This window comes from Agelaius phoeniceus, assembly GCF_051311805.1.
Source record: "Agelaius phoeniceus isolate bAgePho1 chromosome W unlocalized genomic scaffold, bAgePho1.hap1 SUPER_W_unloc_1, whole genome shotgun sequence".
NCBI classification, from domain to species: Eukaryota; Metazoa; Chordata; class Aves; order Passeriformes; family Icteridae; genus Agelaius; species Agelaius phoeniceus.
Window position 1 is genome coordinate 3,234,715 of NW_027509866.1, and position 21,392 is coordinate 3,256,106.

The 21,392-nt window shown below is 54.2% G+C and overlaps 1 protein-coding gene across 1 annotated transcript in view; it reads right to left on the reverse strand.

The window, feature by feature from the left end:
• The window catches only part of LOC143692441 (uncharacterized), a 351,032-nt gene that overhangs the window by 203,808 nt on the left and 125,832 nt on the right, over positions 1-21,392 (reverse strand). Inside the window, exon 4 of the mRNA XM_077172674.1 lies at positions 14,165-14,359. Coding sequence (XP_077028789.1) covers positions 14,165-14,359 — 195 coding nt within the window. The remainder of the gene's footprint in view (positions 1-14,164; positions 14,360-21,392) is intronic.

Sequence of the window (21,392 nt, forward strand, 5' to 3'; positions counted from 1 at the left end):
TCTCTGGGCACGGGGGGAATCCCAGTGCTGGGAGCCAGCAGCGGGCTCGTGAGCATCCCGCTCTGGCAGCTGCTGAGGAGGTGGCACAGGTCCTGCTCTCCTCCAAAACAGGGAATTGATGGGAAAGTTTAGGCCCAACCCTGAGCGCATCCAGAATGGCCTGGCCATGGGAATAGTGGGGCAAAGCAGACAGGAGCCTTCTCTGGCTGACCGGCAGGTTCTGCTTTCTCTTGCCAGAGTGCAAAGATCTGATCAGGTGGTGTTTATCCGTGAACTCCTTGGAGAGACCCACATTAGAAGACCTGGTCTGTGATCCTTGGGTGCAGGATATTCCTCGGCCATAGAAGAAGGGAGAGAGCCACAGGCACACTTTGATCCAGGGCCCTGGTAAGTTGCAGCTTCACACATGCCTTAGCAATGAGAAGCAGAGGAACCCAGACCTTTTTGTGCTGCCTGTGTCACTGCACCGGGGCCATGGGATGGGCACATGCAGTCCTTGTGCTGGAGCTGAGCTGCTCTGCCCAGCACTGGTGGCCGCCATCCAAGCTGGTTTTGCTTGTGCTGGTTCCCTGACAGCTGGGGCCCTGGGCAGAGCCCTGACAGCCTGGTCTCCCCCCAGGGAAGGAGCAGGAGCCCCTGGAGAAGCTGTACCGGGTGGGGATGCTGCTGCTGCTGCTGCTGCTGCTGCTGCTGCTGCTGCTGCTGCTGCTGCTGGAGACAGCCAGGATGACATCAAGGATGACAAGCTCTTCCTCAGCCTGGCCACTGGAGGCTGAAGGTGATGGACTTTGATTCTGGCACCTTCTTCAAAGCCAAACTCCACAGGGAATTTGCGGATGAGTCCACACCGGGGAAATGCTGCCAGATTTGGGCATGGCCCAGCCTGGCTGGGAACCAAAGGTTCCCCCTTTGCTGGGGCAGATGCAGCTCATCCTTCAGTCGCTGCCCAGCTGCTTTTTGGCAGGGCTGGGGGCATGGGCTGGGCTGGGTACGAAATGGGAGTGGGCTCCTGGCCCTGCCAACAGCCCCCAGCAGCCACCGTGCCCCGGGCTGGGGCTGGGGCTGGGGCTGGGGCAGCCAGCCCGACACAAACAAAGCCCCATGGTGGGAGCAGAGGTGGGACTCCAGAACCTGTGCAGGGGCTGCTTTGCTGTGCAGGCAAGGAAGGGCTTGGGCTGCTCCACTGCCCTTGTTTGCTTTGGGATCATGGTGATTTTGGGGGGCAGTGCAGTGGGGAAGAGAGAAAGTGTGGGCTTCCCTCAGCCATGGCTGGGTTTTTCCCTACCATGTAGGAGTTGGGCCTTCCTCAAGGCCCTGACAGAGATAAGAGTTTTTACTGTTTTTCTTGTTTTCCCTTTTTGCATCTAATCTCTTTTCAAGAATGTGTTGTTTGTTTTTCCAGAGGAAGCATTCTAGGTGGTCCAGTGTGGATGGGGAAGTGCTTGGGAGCAGCTGTGGTGTGGATGGGCCGTGCCCTTGGAGAAGGCTGAGGCCATGGTTTGGGAGCAGCTTTTCTTGCAGCCGTGGCTGGCGTGAGGTGGGTCCCTGTGTGCTTGGCAGGGTGGGATCAGAGCTTTTGGGAGATGGCAGCGAGCACAGGAGCATCCTGCTCTGGGCAGCTGCTGAGGGCTGGATGTGCCGTGGCTGGCTGCAGGCTGGGCACATGTCCTGCCCTCCTGCTCTGCTGCCAAAGGCAGCAGGGCTGGGCAGCTCTGGGCACAGCTCTGGGCACAGCCAGCATGGCCTGGGCACCGCAGGCCTTGGCACAAGGGCACAGGAGCCCTCAGCTGACGGGCGGTTTCTGCTTTCTCTCCTTGCAGCCGGGCTCTGCGGCTGCTGAGGCTGCTCTGGGCTCTGCCAGGGCTCTGCTGGGCTCAGCCCTGGGCCCAGCTGGGCTGGCTCTGCCCTCACATTGCTCTGACAGCTCTGCATCAGACGAGCCCGTTGTGAGCACAGCGCCTGAGCTTTCTGCTTTGGCAGCTGAGTGAGACTCTGCTGCAGGCCCAGAGATTGCAGCTGGGGACACACATCCAATTGGCAAGGACCCAAACTCTCCACAGTCCCAGCTGAACGCCTGCATCTTCCCAGGATGTTTTGTCTGTCCCACTCTTCCTTCTTGATTGGCTGGAATTGTGCAGTTGCATTTTCTTCCTCCTCTAGCAGTGCCACGAGTGGGCCAAAGCTGGCGAGTGGGCCGTGTTCCTGAGGCAGTGCAGTCTGGAGCTGGTGGATGGAGAATTGCCCTTCTGCACTGCCAAACCAGAGCAAAAAGCTGCAAGTGGAACTTTGTGTCTTTAAGAAACCCCTGACAGTTTCAAAGGGAATGTGCAGCTCATTCACAGGCTGAGAAGGAAGGGCATCTTCTAAAGGATTTGGGGTTTGACAGAGTTTCCATTCCCAGTCCTGCTTGGAGGTGGAAGGGCACAAAGCAATTTCCTCTTGCTTTGACCACAATTTCAAATACCAACGATGGAAACAAAGCCCAAAATCTTTTAAAAGCCTGCTGAGATCAGTAAGATGGATTCATGCCATCAGCACATTTCCAGAGTAAATAACTGAGTTCTCTTTTTCAAAAGATCATGTACCTCTTAATGCAAAGAATGTAACTTTGCATTTATGTTTTGTTTTTTTCACTAACATTATGTTATGTTTTTTCACTAACACTTGGATTTTATTCTTATCTTTTACAATTTACCCATTTCTTTCCATTTTCCTTTTTTTTCCTTTAAATAGAAAACATGTCCTGTCAAAGGAATGTCCTTTGCTCCTGGTTCCCGTGTGGAGCAGCTCCCTTCCTGCTGGCTGAGCTGCTCAGGCAGAGCCCGGCAGCTCCTGGCCCTGCAGGGCTGAGGCTTTTCCCCGTTGCTGGGCACAGACTGATGGAGCAGCACTGCTGAACACGGGCACACAGAGGGACCAGCAGCAGCTGCCTTTGGCCACCTGAGGCTCCAAGGCCCAACCTCTGAGCAGCTAGGGCTGGAAGAGACTGGCAGGATCTGATCCCTGACTCTGGGCCAGGGCTGCACAAATGACCCCACAGCAGCAGCAGCAGCAGCAGCAGCAGCAGATGGAGCTGACTTTCAGCACAGCCCCTGGCCCTGTTCCCTCCCATGTGCAGCGGTGTCACAGCAGCCTGAGGCACCTGGGAGCCCCCAGTGCCAGCAGGGACTTGAGATGGCAGCCCTGGGCTCCTGGAGGCTGTGCAAGGAACGGAGCTGGGCACTCCCTGTCCATGGGGAGCTTGCAGATGGAAAAGGCTGCTGTGCCCAGGCAGCTCCAAGGGCACAGAAAGGAGGCTCTGGAGCACTGGATCTGTGCCAGTGCCACAGCCTGGGCAGCAGCCAGCCAGCCCTGGGGGAACAGAGGGCACAGCACGAGGGACAGAAGCAGGCAAGGGCAGAGACTGGAGAGAGCCAGAGCCAGGAGCAGGAACAGCTGCTCCATTGCACTCTTGGAGAAAGCTCTTGGCTGGCTCCAAGCACTGAAAGGCGTGAAGGGCAGAGAGGAGGCCACAGCAAACAATGCTCCTGTTTGCACAGCCTCCCCTCTCCGTGTCCCAGAAGGAATTGCATGGACTGTGCTCTTCTCTCCGAGTCGTCTTGTTCAGCATGAGCAGCTCAGCACCAGGAGCTGAAGGAGCTGAAGCCTCAGGCCACAGGAGCTGGGCAAGAGGAGACTTTCTGAGCAAATGAATGCTGCTAACATGGACCCAGCTGAATGCAGTGGATAGAATCATGGAATCACAGAATCCTTTCTGTTGGAAAAGCCCTCTGAGCTCACCCAGTGCAGCCGCTCACCCAGCAGTGCCAAGCCCAGCACTGAACCACGTCCCTGAAGTGCCAAGGCCTGGACAGCAGCCCTGAGTGAGGCCTGAACAGCAGGCCCTGAGCCCAAGGTGGCCTCTGGATGAACCTTCCGAGCAAAGGTTATCTTTGTATCTGCTCCCTGATGAAATATGCATGGTCATTAGCACTGTGATAGATGTAGCCACTCATTAGTGAAACATGGATGGACCTTTGTGTATTTAGAAGCCAGACCAGGCCATGAAATCTGACATCTGGCCTTGTTTGGGGCTGAATGGTCAAAGTCACCTCCCTTGGTTCCTCCTGGAGCCCTGGCCAGGCTTTGGGAGGGACCCAAGAGGAGGATGAAACCAGATGTTGGCACACTAGCAGTGCTGTCAGTTTGTCCATTCAGCACTGTCAGAGCTGGGCCCTCTCCCAGCGGGGTTGGAGCCTCACCTGGGGCTGGAGGCACCTGCAGGAATTGCCAGTGCCCAGGAGTGGCTCTGCAGCCCTTGGCTGTGACAGCTTCCCCAGCTGCTGTGTGGGTCTGGGCGATGGTAAAGGCTGAGGGTAACTGGGGCTGGATCTTTCTCAATCACTGCAGGCAATCTTTGGTGGGGATGGTTGGGTGCATTGCTGAGCTTCTGCTTTTGTAATTATTTTCTAATGATTATGTGCTTTGCTGAGCCTCTCCTATTGTAATTTTTTGCAGACATACATTTTATAAATTACACAATTCCTTCAGTTGGAGTCTGTGTCTTTGGTGCTGACCCTGCCCACTGGCAAAACTGAGCCTGTGGGGTTCCATAGAACCAAGGGGGCCCTTGTGACACTGAAGGGCCTCCTGTAACCAGGGGACCGTGGTGACCCTATGGGGGTCCATGGAACCACTGAGACCATTCTGACACTGTGGGGACTCATGGGGACAAGGCTCCATTGTTTTCCCCTCCCTGCCCCTGCCCCAGCCCAGCAGAGCAGCAGAGTCAGGTCAGGCCCTGCAGCAGGAACTGGAGGCCCTGGAGGTCAGGGACAGCCACTCTGTGTCTGGGATGCTCAGCAGATGCTCAGCTCGGGCAGCTCCTGCAGCCCCAGGGCCAGCCCCGCTGCCCAGCCCAGCAGCAGAGTTGGCCCCGGGGCTCCTCAGGCAGCTCCTGCTGGCCCAGGGACAGGGCAGCCTCTTGCCAGGGCTCCTCTGCACCCCCACGGGCTCCTGCCCTGCTCCTGGCCCATGCCAGCTGCCCCCAGAGCCTTTCCCAGAACACGTCTGTGCTGGCCCGAGCAGCCATTGCTGCAGCCCTGCCCTGCTGCCCAGAGCCCCGAGCTGGGGCTGCTGCTCTGCAGAGCACGGGGGCTGTGCTGCCCGGGGCCCTGGGCTGCCTCTGCTGGGCTCTGCTGCTCAGCCTGGGACACAGAGGCAGCTGAGGGTGCTCCTGCCCTGACCCCCTCCCACACGGGCTCTGCGGGGCCATGGAGGGGCTCAGAGGTGCCTGCCTTGTTCCAGGGCTGCCAGAGGGGCTCGGGGCTGCCCTGGATCCTCCTGGGGGAGATCCCTGAGGGGCAGAGGAGTCAGTGCCCAGACTCCTTTCCCTGTGCCTGCTGTGTCCCTGGGCTGCAGAGCTCTCCTGGCTCACAGCAGACATTCAGGCCTTGATCTCAGGGTGACCCCACCCTGGCCAGGCCTGTGCCCAGTGAGTTCCACTCCCTGCTGGTCCCTGGCACACTCTGTCCCTGCAGGTCCCCTGTGCTCTCCTGCAGCTCCCAAGGCCCTCCAGACAAACATTCCCCTGCCATCATCCCTGGCACAAGCTGCAGAGGAAGGTTCAGCACAGACCATTCAGCATCTGATGGGCACTGGCCAGCAACCAGCAAAACCTGACCCAGACCTGAGTCCCCTGAAGGCCCAGGGAGACCCTGATCTCATCCCACTGAGCCCTGGGAGAGCAAGGAACACAGGGAGCCCCTTAAGAGTCCTGAGAGTGGCTCTGAAGGGGAGCAAAGCCTCCCTGCCCTGCACTCAGGAGATGCCCTTTGCTGATGGAGCTGCTGTGCTGGAGCCCAGCTGTGTCCCAGCAGTGCCCATGGCCTGTCCCTGCCTGAGGTCACAGCAGGGACACGCAGCAGGACAGGGACCAAGCTGCCAGAGCACTCTGGCCTTGCACCCACAGCAGGGCTGGGGAGGGGAGTGTGGAGCTGGGGGGAGCAGATGTGCAAAGAGGCAGGGCCATTGTCCCTGGCCGTGCTGCTGTGCTGGGAGCCCCTTCCCTCAGCCTCTGCTCACAGGCACTGCCCCTGCAGAGCCAGAGAAGGGCTGAGGAAATGCCTTGGACACACAAGGCAGGGCAGACACTGGATTTTATTCAAATTCACAGGGATCAAGCCTCCTGAAAGTCTTGGTGTCTCAAAAAAAAGTAGATGTTTATGTAGAAATGCTCAATGGAGTATTACAGCATTTTATAAAAAACATTAAAACACTGGAAAAATAATAAGAAAAAGTCCCAATGAAAAAATGGACAAATAGGAAAAAATGGCTGAGAGATTGTAAAGAGTTACATTCTGAAGGTTCTGAAGCAGAAAAGAGAGAGTTTATTGTTTCTGAAAGATAAAGTAATCATTTTCCTCAGGGCATCCTTGAGCTCCTGGTTCCTCAGGCTGTAGATGAGGGGGTTCAGGGCTGGAGGCACCACCGAGTACAGAACTGAGAGAGCCAGATCCAGGGATGGGGAGGAGATGGAGGGGGGCTTCAGGTAGGCAAACATGCCAGTGCTGAGGAACAGGGTGACCACGGCCAGGTGAGGGAGGCAGGTGGAAAAGGCTTTGTGCCGTCCCTGCTCAGAGGGGATCCTCAGCACAGCCCTGAAGATCTGCACATAGGAGAAAACAATGAACACAAAACAACCCAAAAAAAGAAAAGCACTAAAAGCAAGAAGCCCAGATTCCCTCAGGTTTGTGTCTGAGCAGGAGAGCTTGAGGATCTGTGGGATTTCACAGAAGAACTGGCCCAGGGCATTGCCATGGCACAGGGGCAGGGAAAATGTATTGGCTGTGTGCATGAGAGCATTGAGAAAGGCACTGGCCCAGGCAGCTGCTGCCATGTGGGCACAAGCTCTGCTGCCCAGGAGGGTCCCGTAGTGCAGGGGTTTGCAGATGGACACGTAGCGGTCGTAGCACATCACAGTCAGGAGGGAAAACTCTGCTGACAGGAAGAACACAAAGAAAAAGAGCTGTGCAGCACATGCTGTGTAGGAGATGTTGCTGGTGTCCCAGAGGGAATTGTGCATGGCTTTGGGGACAGTGGTGCAGATGGAGCCCAGGTCAGCGAGGGCCAGGTTGAGCAGGAAGAAGAACATGGGCGTGTGCAGGTGGTGGCCGCAGGCTACGGCGCTGATGATGAGGCCGTTGCCCAGGAGGGCAGCCAGGGAGATGCCCAGCAAGAGGCAGAAGTGCAGGAGCTGCAGCTGCCGCGTGTCTGCCAATGCCAGCAGCAGGAAGTGCCTGATGGAGCTGCTGTTGGACATTTGCTGGGGCTGCACATGGGCACCTGTTCATGGAGAAAAGGACAGTGAAGAGTTAGAGGAGATTCCTGTAACCAAAATCAAAGCCTTTTCCCATACACCTACCCTGGAGCGCACACACATACACTTCTGTTTTTAAGAATTCTGGTGTTTTCTTTAAAGCTTCCCCATACCTCTGCTGGTGTACTTGAATATCAGAAACCCTCAGCATTTCTGCTGTCCTTAGGGAATAGAGAGCATGTTCTGAGAGGCAAAGTGATAAGTGGAGAGCTAGTGGACATTGTCTGTCATTCTGACCTGTTCAGAATTTTGCTGGGCTTTAACCTTTGCCAGTTGGAGGGTGATCACCTCCCCATGTTTCCCTTTAAAATTCCCCAGGTACAGCTTAGAGGAGATGTTTCCACCACAGCCCAGCTCCACATTTGTAGCCAAGGACTCACGTTGCTCATGTCACCAACCCAGCAGCATTTTCAGTGTCACAACACCTCTGCCTCTCCCCATCAATCTCATAACCCAGAGCTGCTCTAGGACAAGTTTGCACCCTGCATTGAAGCTCCCAGCTTGGACTGAAATCTCAGGGAGACTCCCAAGTGTCCTTCTGATGGCATTGGCTGAAGGGAGATGCAGCTCCTTCCCTGGCTGCACTGACAGCATTGCCCAGAGCCGGGCCCTGGGGACAGCGTCACCCTGAGCCAGCTGTGCCCCTGCCAGAGCCCCCAGGGCCGGGCAGCTGCTCCCAGCCCTGTGCTCTGCAGAGGGAGCTGGGCCCGGGGCTGCAGAGCTGCCCCACGGCTCTGCTGCAGCTCTGCCTGCACAGGAGGGGCTGCACGCCTTGGAGCCCCGGCCCTGAGGGCAGAGGCTTGGCTGGGGCACAGGAGGGAGGGGGCTTGTTCAGAGCGAGGGGCTGCACTGCAGGGGCTCCTCTGGGCATCTCTAAACTCTCCCTGCCACAGCATTGCTGGGCTTTGTTTTCTCTCATTGCCTGATCTTCTCCCTGCTTCCTGCAGATTTCCCTCCTGCAGGTGTTTCCCTGTGCCTGATCTCTCCCTGCCGGCACTCACAGACCCCAAATCTCTGTGCACTCTCCTTGGCCCTACAGAACCCTGCCTGTTTGCAGGGCACTGGCTGGGGGCAGGTTCTGTTTGCAGCTTGGAGAAAGGAGAGCTCAGACTGAGCCTGATGGCTCCAGCAAAGGTGACGCTGCTGCTGTCCATGGGCCGAGTGGCTGAAAGCACATTAGGGATCTCCTGTGAACCTATTGATCACTAAAAGGAACAGTTTGGATGTCTCAGGCACATGTCAAAATTAATGATTAATAATTCATTATCATACTTTAAATATTTTTACTGCCCCCCCCCCCCCCCTTCCCTTCTTCCCCACAATTCCCATACAGTTGGAAACTGAATAGAAAGTCGTTGGAAAGTCGTTGTCCCTCATTTTTATCAAAATCCTTGTCTTGGAAATATTCTGTGACTGATCAGAACCCCTCAGCATGTCAGAGCTTCATGAACATTTCATCTCCCCTGCACCAGAAATACCCAGAGTTGTACTCACAGGCTCTGGAGGCATTGGGATGCTCCAGCTTGAGGAGATGGCTCCAGGAGCTGCAGCTGCATTGTCCTGCAGCCAGAGGTTCCTGTGCCAAGGGCTGGCAGTGATTGTGCCCCAGGCACTTCTCAGCCCCTTCCCAGCCCTGACTGATTGAAGCTCTCTGTGCCTCTGGGCTGTGCCCGCGCTGGCTGCAGGCAGTGCCCCAGCCCTGCTGGGCTGGCACAAGAGCTGCTCATCCAGAGAAATATGCTTTTGAAGCTCTTCTTGGTGACCAGGAGCTGCCTCTGTGCCAGGAGCCCAGCCCAGCTCAGCAGCACAGACACAGCACAAGGACTTCAATGAGCCCCTCTGGGGCTTTGTGCTCAGGCCCTGAACATCAGTCCCTGAGAGGGAGCTGAAGAAACCTCTGCAGAACTCCAAGGCAGAATCCAACTCCAAAGTTTCTTGGACTTTTAATGGGTCCCAGAGAGGGACACGACTGAGCAAGTGTCTCCAGGCCCCAGGCAGAGCAGAGAACTGCAGGCAGTGATGACAGGTGGGGACAAAGAGAAGCCAAGTCTTGGTGCCCTGGGGCACAGCAGGGTCTGTGCCAGCAAGGGCTGGGAGGAGACACCTTGTCCTGAGGCCCTGGGGCCTCCTGGCCCAGCCCCAGCCAGGCTGGGCACTGTCAGCCCCTTGTGCTGCCCTCAGCATCCCCCCCTAGCCCACATCCCAGTGGCCTCAAGGATCTGCTGCAAGGAGTCCCTGGGGAGCCTTGCTCAGCAATGGCCCTGGGGGCTCCTTCATGCTCCCTGCAGGGACTGCAGGTTCTTCAAAGGACTTTGGCTTTGGCTTTTGCCTTGCAGTCTCTGAGAGCTTTGTGCAATCCTGGCCTCCAATTATCTGCTGTAATTAGTCCCTGGAGAGGCTTTGTCAGTAACAACATTCAGTGGGGCTCATTAATACTTCAAGGTACTCCAGTTATTTGAAGGTACTTAGTGTTTCCCTTTTGATACAGACTCTGTGAGAGGTTTGTGCAATCATGGCCCCAATTATCTGCTTTAATGAGTCCCTTGAGAGCTTTGTACTGACACTCAGTGGGGCTCAGTAATGCTTTGAGCTTCACAAATTTGTTAAGGTAGTTTGGAATTTTCTTTTCCACATTGAGACTCTGAGAGGTTTTTGGTCAATCCTGGCCTCCAATTCTCTCCTCCAAGGAGTCCATGAGGAGCCTCTGTTGGGCATGGACCTCACTGAGACCCATTCATGCTTTGAGACACTTTGGGGTTTTCTTCTGACTTTGACTCCTGGCAAGGTTTGTGCAATCTCCTCTCAGGCCCTGAGGTTCAAGGGCTCAGCTCCAAATGCACCACGGGGCTCATCAGGATGCAGCAAGTACTGACAAAAAATGGCTCTGCCTTGATTTCCCTCTGCTCTAATGCAGTTTATCAGGAATGTATCTGGAGTGATTTTGGTTTGCTAATTTGAGATTTCTCAGCCAATGCATCTATTAGTGCAGTGGGATAGGTGTTGGCTAATTACCATTGCACTCACTGGAATATATTTACTCATTTCCAGCTGTGAGATAGGATTAGGAGAAAAGAAAAGTAGGCTCAAAATTTTAAAAGGGTCTATGGAAAAGTTTATTACCAGTAAATAGGAGAAAGATTAATAAGAATCTGAACACTTCTCCTCTCCCTACAAGCTTTTCTTTCTTACTGACAATGCAAGGAGACAAAACCTGAAAGTTTCAGTCAGTTTACACCATCTAGAACAGTCTTTCTTCAGTTCACTTAGGGAGAGGAGTCTCTCTTTCATGCTATGGAGACTTCTCCATAAGATAAAAGTTCGCTCGTGGCTCTCAATTCCCACAAATAGCAGCTGCTCAGAAAAACTGCAATTGTGAACTCTCCCATTTTTCTCAGCTTTTCCCACAGCTGTTTTTATGGGCAATGTCAGCTTATGGGGTATGAGTTTAAAGATGAGCTGTTCAGGAGCAAAGATTCTCTTCATCTATTTCTGAAATCATCTTCATCTCTGAGAACAGAGATCTTCTTCTTCTCTCCCTGAGGGCATAGGATCTCACCACTCTTCTCTCTTTCTCTGTTTAAACTTCTCATGGGATCACAGCTACTTCAACATTTGCCTACTTTAGCATGGAGGTTTTTGCAGAACAGGTCATCTCCCCATATTTTCAATTAGTTGTAGAGAAAAAGAGAGTCTGATATATTAATTACATCCTTCTCCATAGCTTTACAAGAGGATTTCAGCCCCAAGATCAAGGCATCTCCTCATCCCTCCCATCTGGGGCTCAACTTCCCTTTCAGTGACCTGGGTGCCTTCATGTTGCTCCTCTGTGTGCCTGCACTTTGTCCTTTTCTCTCACTGGAGGGAGGATGGAAGCACTGAAAGAGTTCATATCTCACCCGGGGCCTGCAGATGGTTCCGTGCCCCCGGCCGGGCTCGGTGCTTGCGGCCGGAGCTGTTTTATGATGGAGGTTTCTGCAGCGGCTGCGCTGGGGCTGTGTCAGGATGGGCCGCGCTGGGGCAGGGCCAGGATCTCAGCAGCCAGGCCAGAGCACAGCAGCAGCACGGCCGGGGGCCGATGGCTTCTCCTGCCCCTGCCCAGGGCTTGCGGCTGAAGCCCAAGGGTGGCAGAATCTTGGCCGAGCCGGCCCGGCCCGGGGCTGCTCCTGGGGCCCGGCGGATCCTGGCTGGGCCCGGGCTGGCGGCGGGGCAGGGCTCAGCAGGGCCCAGATGTTCCCAACGGCAGCCATGGCCTGGCCCGGCCTCGGCCCCGCGGCCTCCCCTGCCCTGCCCGGCAGCCGATGGGGCCTGGCGGGGTCCCTGGGAAGGGGCCCGGCCCCACGGCAGGAGCCGCCCGGCCCGGCCTGGCTGAGACGGGGCCGGGTCAGCCTTGTTACCTCTGTGCCAGCCAGAAGGGAAAGAGACCCTCCCAGGCTTTCCCATCTTTAACATGTGTCTTCACAGAGCCGCGTACAGTTTCCTTCATAGTTTAACAGATTGTCAGTTCTCAAAGATAATTACTGATTGGTTTTTTTTGTCAGACATGGAGGAAACTGCTAGCAGCTTCTCTTAGAACATCACTTTCGTGATGCAAAACCACCACAACTGCACAGAGCACAGAGCTCTTTTGTCCATATGTAGTGCTCATGTGCCCGAGGTTTCAAAATACCTCCCTGGGAGATCTCTGGGCCCCGTCCAAGGTGTTTTCAAATGAAAACATTCAGCTCAGAGTCTAAGAAAATCACCAGAGGACAGGGCCAGCCTGACCTGTCTGTCCTGGCTACTTTTGTCTGAGATCAGTCCTTGGATATACAGAATTGAGAGGCCAAATTCTAATTTTGGCCATGGTCCCTGGACCTGAAAGCCGGTTCTTTTCCATAGGAAGGAAGGAACAGAGCCCCAGTGTTTCAGGGGCAGATGAGAAATGGCCACCAGAGGCCAAGGCCAGCCAGAGCAAGCAGGGTTTTGTTCTGAGTGATATCCTTGCATATAGGAATTGTTTTAGGGAGAGTTCCAATTTTGGCAATGGGCATTGGAAAAGGGGGACGGTTCTTTTCCATAGCAAGAAAAGCACGGAGCCCCAGTTTTCCAGGAGCTGATGAGAGGCAGCCCTTGACATCCCAACATCAGCCAGACCTGTCAGGGGACCCCTGGGAGGCCAAGCCAGCCAGACCTGTTCCATGTTCCCTCAGTTCCATGGGGCCCCACAGTGTCCCAATGGTCCCTTGCTTCCAAGAGGCCCTGAGGTGCCATAATGCCCCCTTGGTGACACAAGGCCCTGAAGGGTCCCAATGGTCTCCATGGTTCCATCAGGCCCCACAGAGCCATAATGGTCTCTGGGTTCCATGAAGCCCCACTGTGTCACCATGGCCCCTTGGTTCCATGGGCTCCAGTGGTGCCACAATGATCCCCTTGGTTCCATGAGGTCTCCACAGTGTCCCAGTGATCTCCATGGGAAGGAAAGAACCCAGCCCCAGTGTTGCAGGGGCAGCCACCAGAGGCCAAGGCCAGCCAGGCTTGATGGTACTGGCAGATTGTGCCTGGGAGTAACCCTTGGATATACAGAATTTTGGAGGTGGAATCCCAATTTCAGACATGGACACCTGGAGGATAAGGATGGTTGTTTTCCATTGGAAAGAAAGCACGGAACACTGATTACACAGTGACATTTGGGGATCTATGGGGAGCATTGGGGATCGTTTCTGCACCTCGTGACCCAACAGGAGCTTCTCTAATAAATGTTGCCTGAAGCTCCCACTGTGCCCATCACAGGAACCCCTGTGAGTGTCAGGGCCATCCCGGCTCTTTGGCAGCCTGGGGACTCCTGGGATGTCACCATGGGATGGCTGTGACTGCCTCTGACCACAGGGCTCTTTACCATCCCCAGAAAGGCCTGGGAGGGCTCCATGGAGCCCCTGTCTCTGCCTGTGACATTCCAGCTCTGGAACAGCCTGGAGATTCTTGGAATGTCCCCATGGAACCCTGCTGAGGGCCTGTGACAAATCTGATCCATAGTAGGCAACCATCACCAGTCCACTGTTGCTATGGGCAGTTTCCATAGCAACCACCACCTACCCCCTGTTGCTATGCTCAGTCCCTTGGCAGCTCCATGGAGACCCCATGCCAGGGGTGGTTGCCATGGCCACCAGGGCTGGCACCAGCTGGGATGCTCGGTTTCCACGGGCCGGGCTTCAGGAATGGGATTCCCCAATTTCCTTCTCCTGCTAAAACCGCGCTGCCCTCGCTGCCCTCCCGCCTTCCATGGAAAGCACAAAAGGCAAAGATCCCGGGCTGGGATAAGAACAATTTATTGGGAAGAGCAAGAGATACGGAACAAACAGGAACAGAAACAATATTGATAACAGAAGGGATAAGTAAAACTATTTACAGAGAAAACTACAACATCAACAACTAGTTCTTCCTGGCAATGTATTTCCTCCTGTCTGGAAAGGACACCCTTTTCCTCAGGGAGAGAGAGAGAGAGAGAGTCCCTTTCCTGCCCCTGGCAATGACCTGAGGTGGGAGTGAATGTAATGACAGGGCCATGGCCAGACCCTCATGTTCTCCAATCCCACATCACGTCATTGGCGGGGCAACCAAAGGGACAGGTGTCTTCCCAGCATGGATCACAGGGAACATGGATCACCAGGGCTCTGACCAACATGGTGTCTCCAATGGGGGATTTAGCTGGAGCAGTGCATTAAACTCTTCCTGCAGTTGGGGCATGTGCAGGGCTTCCCTTACCGGTGCCTCCATTGGTGTCTAGTCAAGTGAGAGCTGCTGGTGAAGCTCTTCCCACACTGGGGACACTCGTAGGGCCTCTCCCCAGTGTGGATGCGCTGGTGGGTGACGAGGGTGGAGTTGTGCTTGAAGCCCTTCCCGCAGTCAGGGCAGTGGAAGGGCCTCTCATCCGTGTGAATTCGCTGGTGCTGGAGGAGCTGAGAGCTGGTGTGAAACCCCTTCCCACACTCGGGGCACTTGTAGGGCTGCTCCCCTGTGTGGATCATTTGGTGGATGATCATTTGGGTCTTCCTACTAAAGGTCATCCCACATTCCCTGCAGTTGTATGGCCTTTCCCAGTGTGGATCCTCTGGTGGCAGATCAAGAGAGACTTCTGCCTAAAGATCTTCCCACATTCCCCAAATTCTTAGGGTCGTTCCCTGGTGTGGGTCTTGTGGTGGGAGATCAGGTTAGAGTTCTGGCTGAAGCTCATCCCACATTCCCCACACTTGTAGGGCTTCTCCCTGGTGTGGATCCGCTGGTGCCTGATGAGGTGGGAGTTGCGCTTGAAGCCCATCCCACAGTCAGGGCAGCGGAAGGGCCTCTCATCCGTGTGAATCCGCTCATGCAGGAGGAGATCGGAGTCGGTGTAAAACCTCTTCTGACACTGGGGACACTCGTAGGGCCTCTCCCTCTCCCCAGCGTGGATGCGCTGGTGGGTGATGAGGGTGGAGTTGCGCTTGAAGCCCTTCCCACAGTCAGGGCAGCAGAAGGGCCTCTCATCGGTGTGAATCTGCTGGTGCTGGAGGAGACTGGAGCTGCTCTGAAACCTCTTCTGACACTGGGGACACTCGTAGGGCCATTCCCCAGTGTGGATGCGTTGGTGGATGATGAGGGCAGAGCTGCAGCTGAAGCCCTTCCCACACTCCCCACACTTGTATGGCCATTCCCCAGTGTGGATCATCTGGTGGCTGATCAGGGTGCTGCTCTGCCTGAAGCTCTTCCCACACTACAAGCATTTGTGTGGCTTCTCCCCATTGTGAAGCTGCCCATGGACCACCAGCTCCATGCTCTGGCTGAACCTCTGTCCACCTTCCTGCCTCAGGGTGGGTCTTTCCTCCTCACCCTGGGCTGGCTTTGGAGCCCCTCCTCTTGTGGAATCTCTGGGGATTTTCCTCCCCATTGGATTCCTGTGCCCTGGAGTCACTCAAAATGGCCTCTTCCATGAGGTCCTGCCCTGGGGATTTTTCCTCCCTGGTCTCCATCCTCAGCTCCTTGTCTGGGGGAGGAAGGCCAAGGAGAGGATGGGATTTGCCTCCGTGCCAGAGGGAAGGGGAAGGAGATCCCCCCAGTGCATCCCCGGCAGGACGGGGTTGGCAGCAGGGTTGTCCTGCAGCCGGGGGCTGTGCTGGGCTGGGAGATGGAGCAGGAGAGAGGGGGAAAGGGGCACTGACTTCCTCCTCACCTGCCTGAGTGTCCCAGGGCATTGTGTCAGTTTGAAAAGACAGGTGTCTGCTAAGGAAGGCAGGAGACTCGCTTGAAATGGAAAATGTTAATCCCTTCCCTTGGAATTATAATTTTCAAAACAAGGGGCTGTCAAGCAAAGTCTATGGGAATAGGAATAACAGTTCTTCAGAAGGAAAATTAAAAATACAAATGCAGTAGTACTAAAAACTACTTACAGAGTAAGAATACGACCTGACACCCTGTGGGTCAGAGTGTTGGTAGCACTCCTGTTAAATGGTGGCTGCAGTGCTCCTGCAGGGACAGGTTTGGTTCTGTTGGAGCAGTGATCCTGTAGAAGGGTGGAGTTTTCCTCCGAAGGTCCAGTGGTGGTGCCAATCGGCCTGGTCTTCCTCTGGGATCCAGTGGAGCTGAAAGCTGCTCTTCTGGGAATCTTGTGGGAGAAGGCTGACTCTGTTGTTCACATTCTCAGATTATATCCAGGTAGGAATGCTTGGCTCCTCCCTCTGGGCAGATCTTCTCACAATGGGATGATGGAATTTTTATCAGTGACACTCAATGGCCCATTAACAGAAGATATCTCCCTGGAGGGAGGATTCATGTGGAAGAGATAAAGTAAACTGCTCAATTAACAGATGATAATTGCCCCATCTTTAACAGAGGGTAATTGAATACACACCCAGCTAAACCTGAGACACTGTTCCAGCCTTGGAAAGCAGGATTTGGTACCAGGATTCTTTAAGGAATGCAACCCTGATTGAAGGCAGAGATAGAATCTCCAGAGCCTGCAGCCAGAAATGGACAGTTTTGTGATACTCATTTCAACATCTCCTCTTTTGGAATTATTGACTAATGATTATTTGCTTTGCCTACCTAATATTTTTGTAATTTTTTGCAAATTTGCATTATCTAAATTACACTGTTCCTTAAGTTAAGTTGGTGTCTGTGTCTTTGGTGCGGGCTCTGCCCACTGGCGAAACAGGGCCCAATCCTGCCTAAGTGTTACCTGGGGAGACAAAACCCTCACTGCAAATGTGCCCCCTTCCTCCTTGTTCCCCACACTTCATGCACTGATCATGATGTCCTATGGTCTGGGCTATCCCTGGGGTCAGCTGGGATCTCCTGTCCTGGCTGTGTCCCCTCCCAAGCTCCCCCACACCCTCAGCCCCTCCCCAGCGTGGCCGAATGAGGGGCAGGACAGGCCTTGGCTCAGTGCGAGCTCAGCAAGAACAAAACCATCTCTGCGTGCTCAGCCCTGTGCTCAGCCCCCGGGCCCAGCATTTCCTCCACTGCCACCCTGGACCCCCCTTTCCCACCCCTCTGCCCCACGGCCGCCGCAGCACCGGCTGACAATAGAAGCAATTCTGTGGCAATTCCAAGTTTCCTTGGTTCCTGCACAGCTCCAGCTCAGCTGCTGGCAGGTTACAATTAAAGAAAAGTGCAAATTCGGCCCAATACAGATATTATTAAAAGGAAGGGAAAGCTCTGTGTAGCTGTCACAAAGGTGACAGGGATGAAGAGAATAATGATTCTCACATTTGGAAAAAACCCAAGCCTGGGAATTCAGTAGTTATTTGGGAATTTAGCTACTTGAGCTGGCATTCTTGTGGGACTTTTAGCAGCCTTGTGTTCCTCACCATGTGGTGAATGAACCTTGTCAGTCTTGCTGGTATTATTTGCTCCATTTCCTCCAGTGATTTTAACAAACTTTTCAAGTAGGGACAACAAAGTATTTTCTTTACACTCCAGTCCCACAACAGCCATTTTCCTCATCAGTTCTCCCATAGGTCGCTCAGACGAAGCTGCATCCAAGTTTCCAAGAGTTCCTCCAGAGAGACACACAACCTCCTCAGAGGAAGGAACCATGCTGTTGTCAAAGGCAACTGGGGTCAAAGAACAGTGCCCTGAACTCACTGTGCCAAAATAATTTTGCAATCTGGTTAAGAAAATATTAGAGAGATGCCATTTGTCCTGGAGCAGGGCAAGTGTGACATTGTCCCCTGTGTGTGTGGCCTTCCCGGGGTGGGGGTTTTACACCTGAGCCAGTTTGGGTAAGGGGGGTGGTGTTCACCCCCTGAGCAGGGATTCCCCCACTGTTTCAGGTTGCAATGTAAGATGGAACCAAATGCATGTTTTCAATGCCCATCTTCATCAACTGCTATAAACAGGTGGGGCAGTGTTCTTGATCTCTTCCATGACTCAGCCCTGATAACGCCCTCCAGGGGAGATATCTTCTGGGAATGGGCCATTGAGTGTCACTGCAGGACTGATCAAATTCCATCCTCCCATTGTGGGATGCTCCGCCCAGGGGGAGGATCCAAGCATTCCTACCTGCATATAAGGTGAGCCTTGCAACACCAGGAGCAGCTTGCCTACTGGATTCCCAGAGGACAAGAGCTCCAGAACCACCACTGGACCTTCAGAGGAAGACCAGACCCTTCTACAGGATCACTGCTTGGACAGAATCACGTTCATCACTCCAACAGGACTGCAGCCACCATTTAATGGGACTGCTGCCACCAGCCTGACCAGCAGGGTGTCAGGTTATATCCTGACTCTGTCAGTTTAAGGCAGTGTTTCTGTATCATTGCCTTGATCTAAATTTTCTTATTAAATTGTAATTCTGGTTTAGACTCTCCCCAGGTTTGCCTTCAAACCAGTACAAAATTCAATATACTTATCCCTTGTTTTCTTCTCAAAACAGGATTTTCCATCCCTTAAACTTGGCCAGATGGAGGAGGAGGCTGTGAGGAAGAAGAAGGTGCTCCAGGAGCCCCAGGCAGGTGAGGAGGAAGTCAGTGCCCCTTTCCCCCTCTCTCCTGCTCCATCTCCCAGCCCAGCACAGCCCCTGGCTCCAGGACAACCCTGCTGCCAACCCCGTCCTGCTGGGGATGCACTGGGGGGATCTCCTTCCCCTTCCCTGTGGCACGGAGGCAAATCCCATCCTCTCCTTGTTTTTCCTCCCCCAGGCAAGGAGCTGAGGATGGAGACCAGGGAGGACAAATTCCCACAGCAGAATCTCGTGGAAGAGGCCATTATAAATGGCTCCACGGTGCAAAATTCCAACGTGGAGGAAAAGCCCCAGAGATCCCACAGAAGGAGGAGCTCCAAACCCAGTCCAGGGTGCTCTGAGGAGGAAAGACCCACCCTGAGCCAGGAAGGTGGACAGAGCTTCAGCCAGAGCTCAGAGCTGGTGGCCCATGAGCAGCTTCACAATGGGGAGAAGCCCCACAAGTGCTTGGAGTGTGGGAAGAGCTTCAGGCAGAGCAGCACCCTGATCAGCCACCAGATGATCCACACTGGGGAATGGCCCTACGAGTGTGGGGAGTGTGGGAAGGGCTTCAGCTGCAGCTCTGCCCTCATCAACCACCAATGCATCCACACTGGGGAGAGGCCCTACGAGTGTCCCCAGTGTCAGAAGAGGTTTCACACCAGCTCTGATCTCGCCAGGCACCGGCAGATTCACACAGAGGAGAGGCCCTTCCTCTGCCCTGACTGTCGTAAGGGCTTCAAGCGCAACTCCCACCTCATCAGGCACCAGCGCATCCACACTGGGGAGAGGCCCTACGAGTGTCGCACCTGTGGGAAGAGGTTTCAGACCAGCTCAAATCTCCGCCTGCATGAGCGCATTCACACGGAGCAGAGGCCCTTCCGCTGTCCTGACTGTGGGATGGGCTTCAAGCGCAACTTCACCCTCATCAGGCACCAGTGCATCCACACTGGGGAGAGGCCCTACGAGTGTCCCCAGTGTGGGAAGAGCTTCACCCAGAGCTCTGACCTGACCAAACACCAACAGAGACATCAGTAAGGGAAGTCCTACAAATGCCCCAAGTGCAGGAGGAGCTTCGTGCACTGGTCCAGCTTCATCCCCCATTGGAGGATCTATATTGGGAAAAGCCCTGGAGATCCATTTTCCCTGTGATCCAAGCTGGGAAGACACCTGTCCCTTTTCCTGCCCCTGCCAATTACATGATGTGGGATTGAAGAACATGAGGGTCTGGCAATGGCCCTGTCATTACATTCACTCCCACCTGAGAACATTGCCAGGGCCAGGAAAGGGACTCTCTCTCTCTCTCTCCCTGAGGAGAAGGGTGTCTTTTCCAGGGAGGGGAAATACTAAACTGGGGAGAGCCATTAGTTGATGTTGTAGTTTTCACTGTAAACAGTTTTATTGATCCCTTCTGTTATCAATATTGTTTCTATTCCCTTTGTTCCTTATCTCGTTGCTGTTCCCAATAAATTGTTCTTCTCCCAGCCTGGGATCTTTGCCTTTTGTGCTTTCCATGGGAGGCGGGAGGGCAGCGAGGGCAGCGCGGTTTTAACGGGAGCAGGAAATTGGGGAATCCCATTGCTGAAGCCCGGCTCGTGGAAACCGAGCATCCCAGCTGGTGCCAGCCCTGGTGGCCATGGCAGCAGCCTTGGGAGCGGGTCCCTGGCTGGGGCTGTGGGAACCTCTTCCCTCTGGTGCCCAGGGACAGGAGTGGAGGGAGCGGCTGCAGCTGAGTCGGGGCAGGCTCAGGTTGGATCTCAGGAAAAGCTTTTTCCCTGTAGCCTGCTCTGTGGTCACGGAGCTGGACAAATGCTGGCCAGCTGCTCCCGGTGTGTGGCTGGAGGAGAGCACAAGATCTGCCACTCCTGGGTTCTCCTCAGAAACCTTTGGGTAGTGGTGCTGTCTGCGGCCTGGGGGGCACAGGCGAGAGCGTGGCTACCAAGTCCCGAGATAAAGGAAGGAGAGAGTGCACACCCGTGTGGATGCCACGGTGCTTTATTTCCCAGGCGGGACCAGTGATGGGTGTCAGAGGAGGACGGCTTAGGGAGGCACTGATAAAGGGAATGAGCGTGACAGGAGGAGACTCAAGGTGACCAATAAACGGAGATCAGGGGAGGAGCGTGGGACACAGCGGGACCAATAAGGATTACATAAGGGAGGGAAGAGCCTCTGGAGGCAAATCATACATTGAGGAAGGGATGATTGACACAGAAGGTTCTCGAAATAAAGAGGGGTGGTTGCAATGATAGACAGGGGAAGTGGGCAGCACCAGGAGGGAGGAAATAAACTTATAAGGGCATAAAGGGAAGGATCAAGGGATCAGTCACCTTGAGGGACAAAGCCATTGGCGGGAAAACAAGGGGTAACCAGCTTAGGGAGAAACCATTATGAGGGAAGTACATGGGGGGAACCGAGGGCCAAACCATATTTCTAACTTATAGAAGGGATAAACAACTTCACAACTGAACTCATATAAACATTTTAAAACACACGACAGCCACAGAGCAGTTAGATCAGTTTCTGGGGCCCAATATGTATACATGGGAGGAAATGCAATCATTAATGATTATGTTGTTCACACCAGAAGAAAGACACATGATCCGAGCGGCTGGGATACAAATATGGGAAAGGGAGCATGTGCAAGGACCTCCTGTGTATCTGAAAATGCCCATAGTGCTCCCCACCAGGGACCACAGCAGCACTGGGGGGAGGCAAGACATGGAGGAATATAGAACATTGATTATAAGAGGCATCAAAGAAGCAGCTCCACTTAACCAAAATGCCCATGAGGCTTTCAATGAGCAGCAAAAGAGCAAAGAAACCCCCACAGAGTGTTTAGAAAGGTTGAGGAAAAGTATAAGGCAGTATTCAGGGGTTGACCCTGACACGGTGGCTGGACAGATCTTACTAAAGATAAATTTTGTCACTCACATCTGGCCAGATAGACAGAGAAAGTTAGAAAAGTTAGATGGTTGGCAAGAAAGGAGGTTCGAAGACCTTTTAAGGGAAGCACAGAAGGTGTATGTAAAAAGGGATGAAGTGAAGGCCAAGGCAAAATCAAATGGTAACTGCCATTAGGGAAGG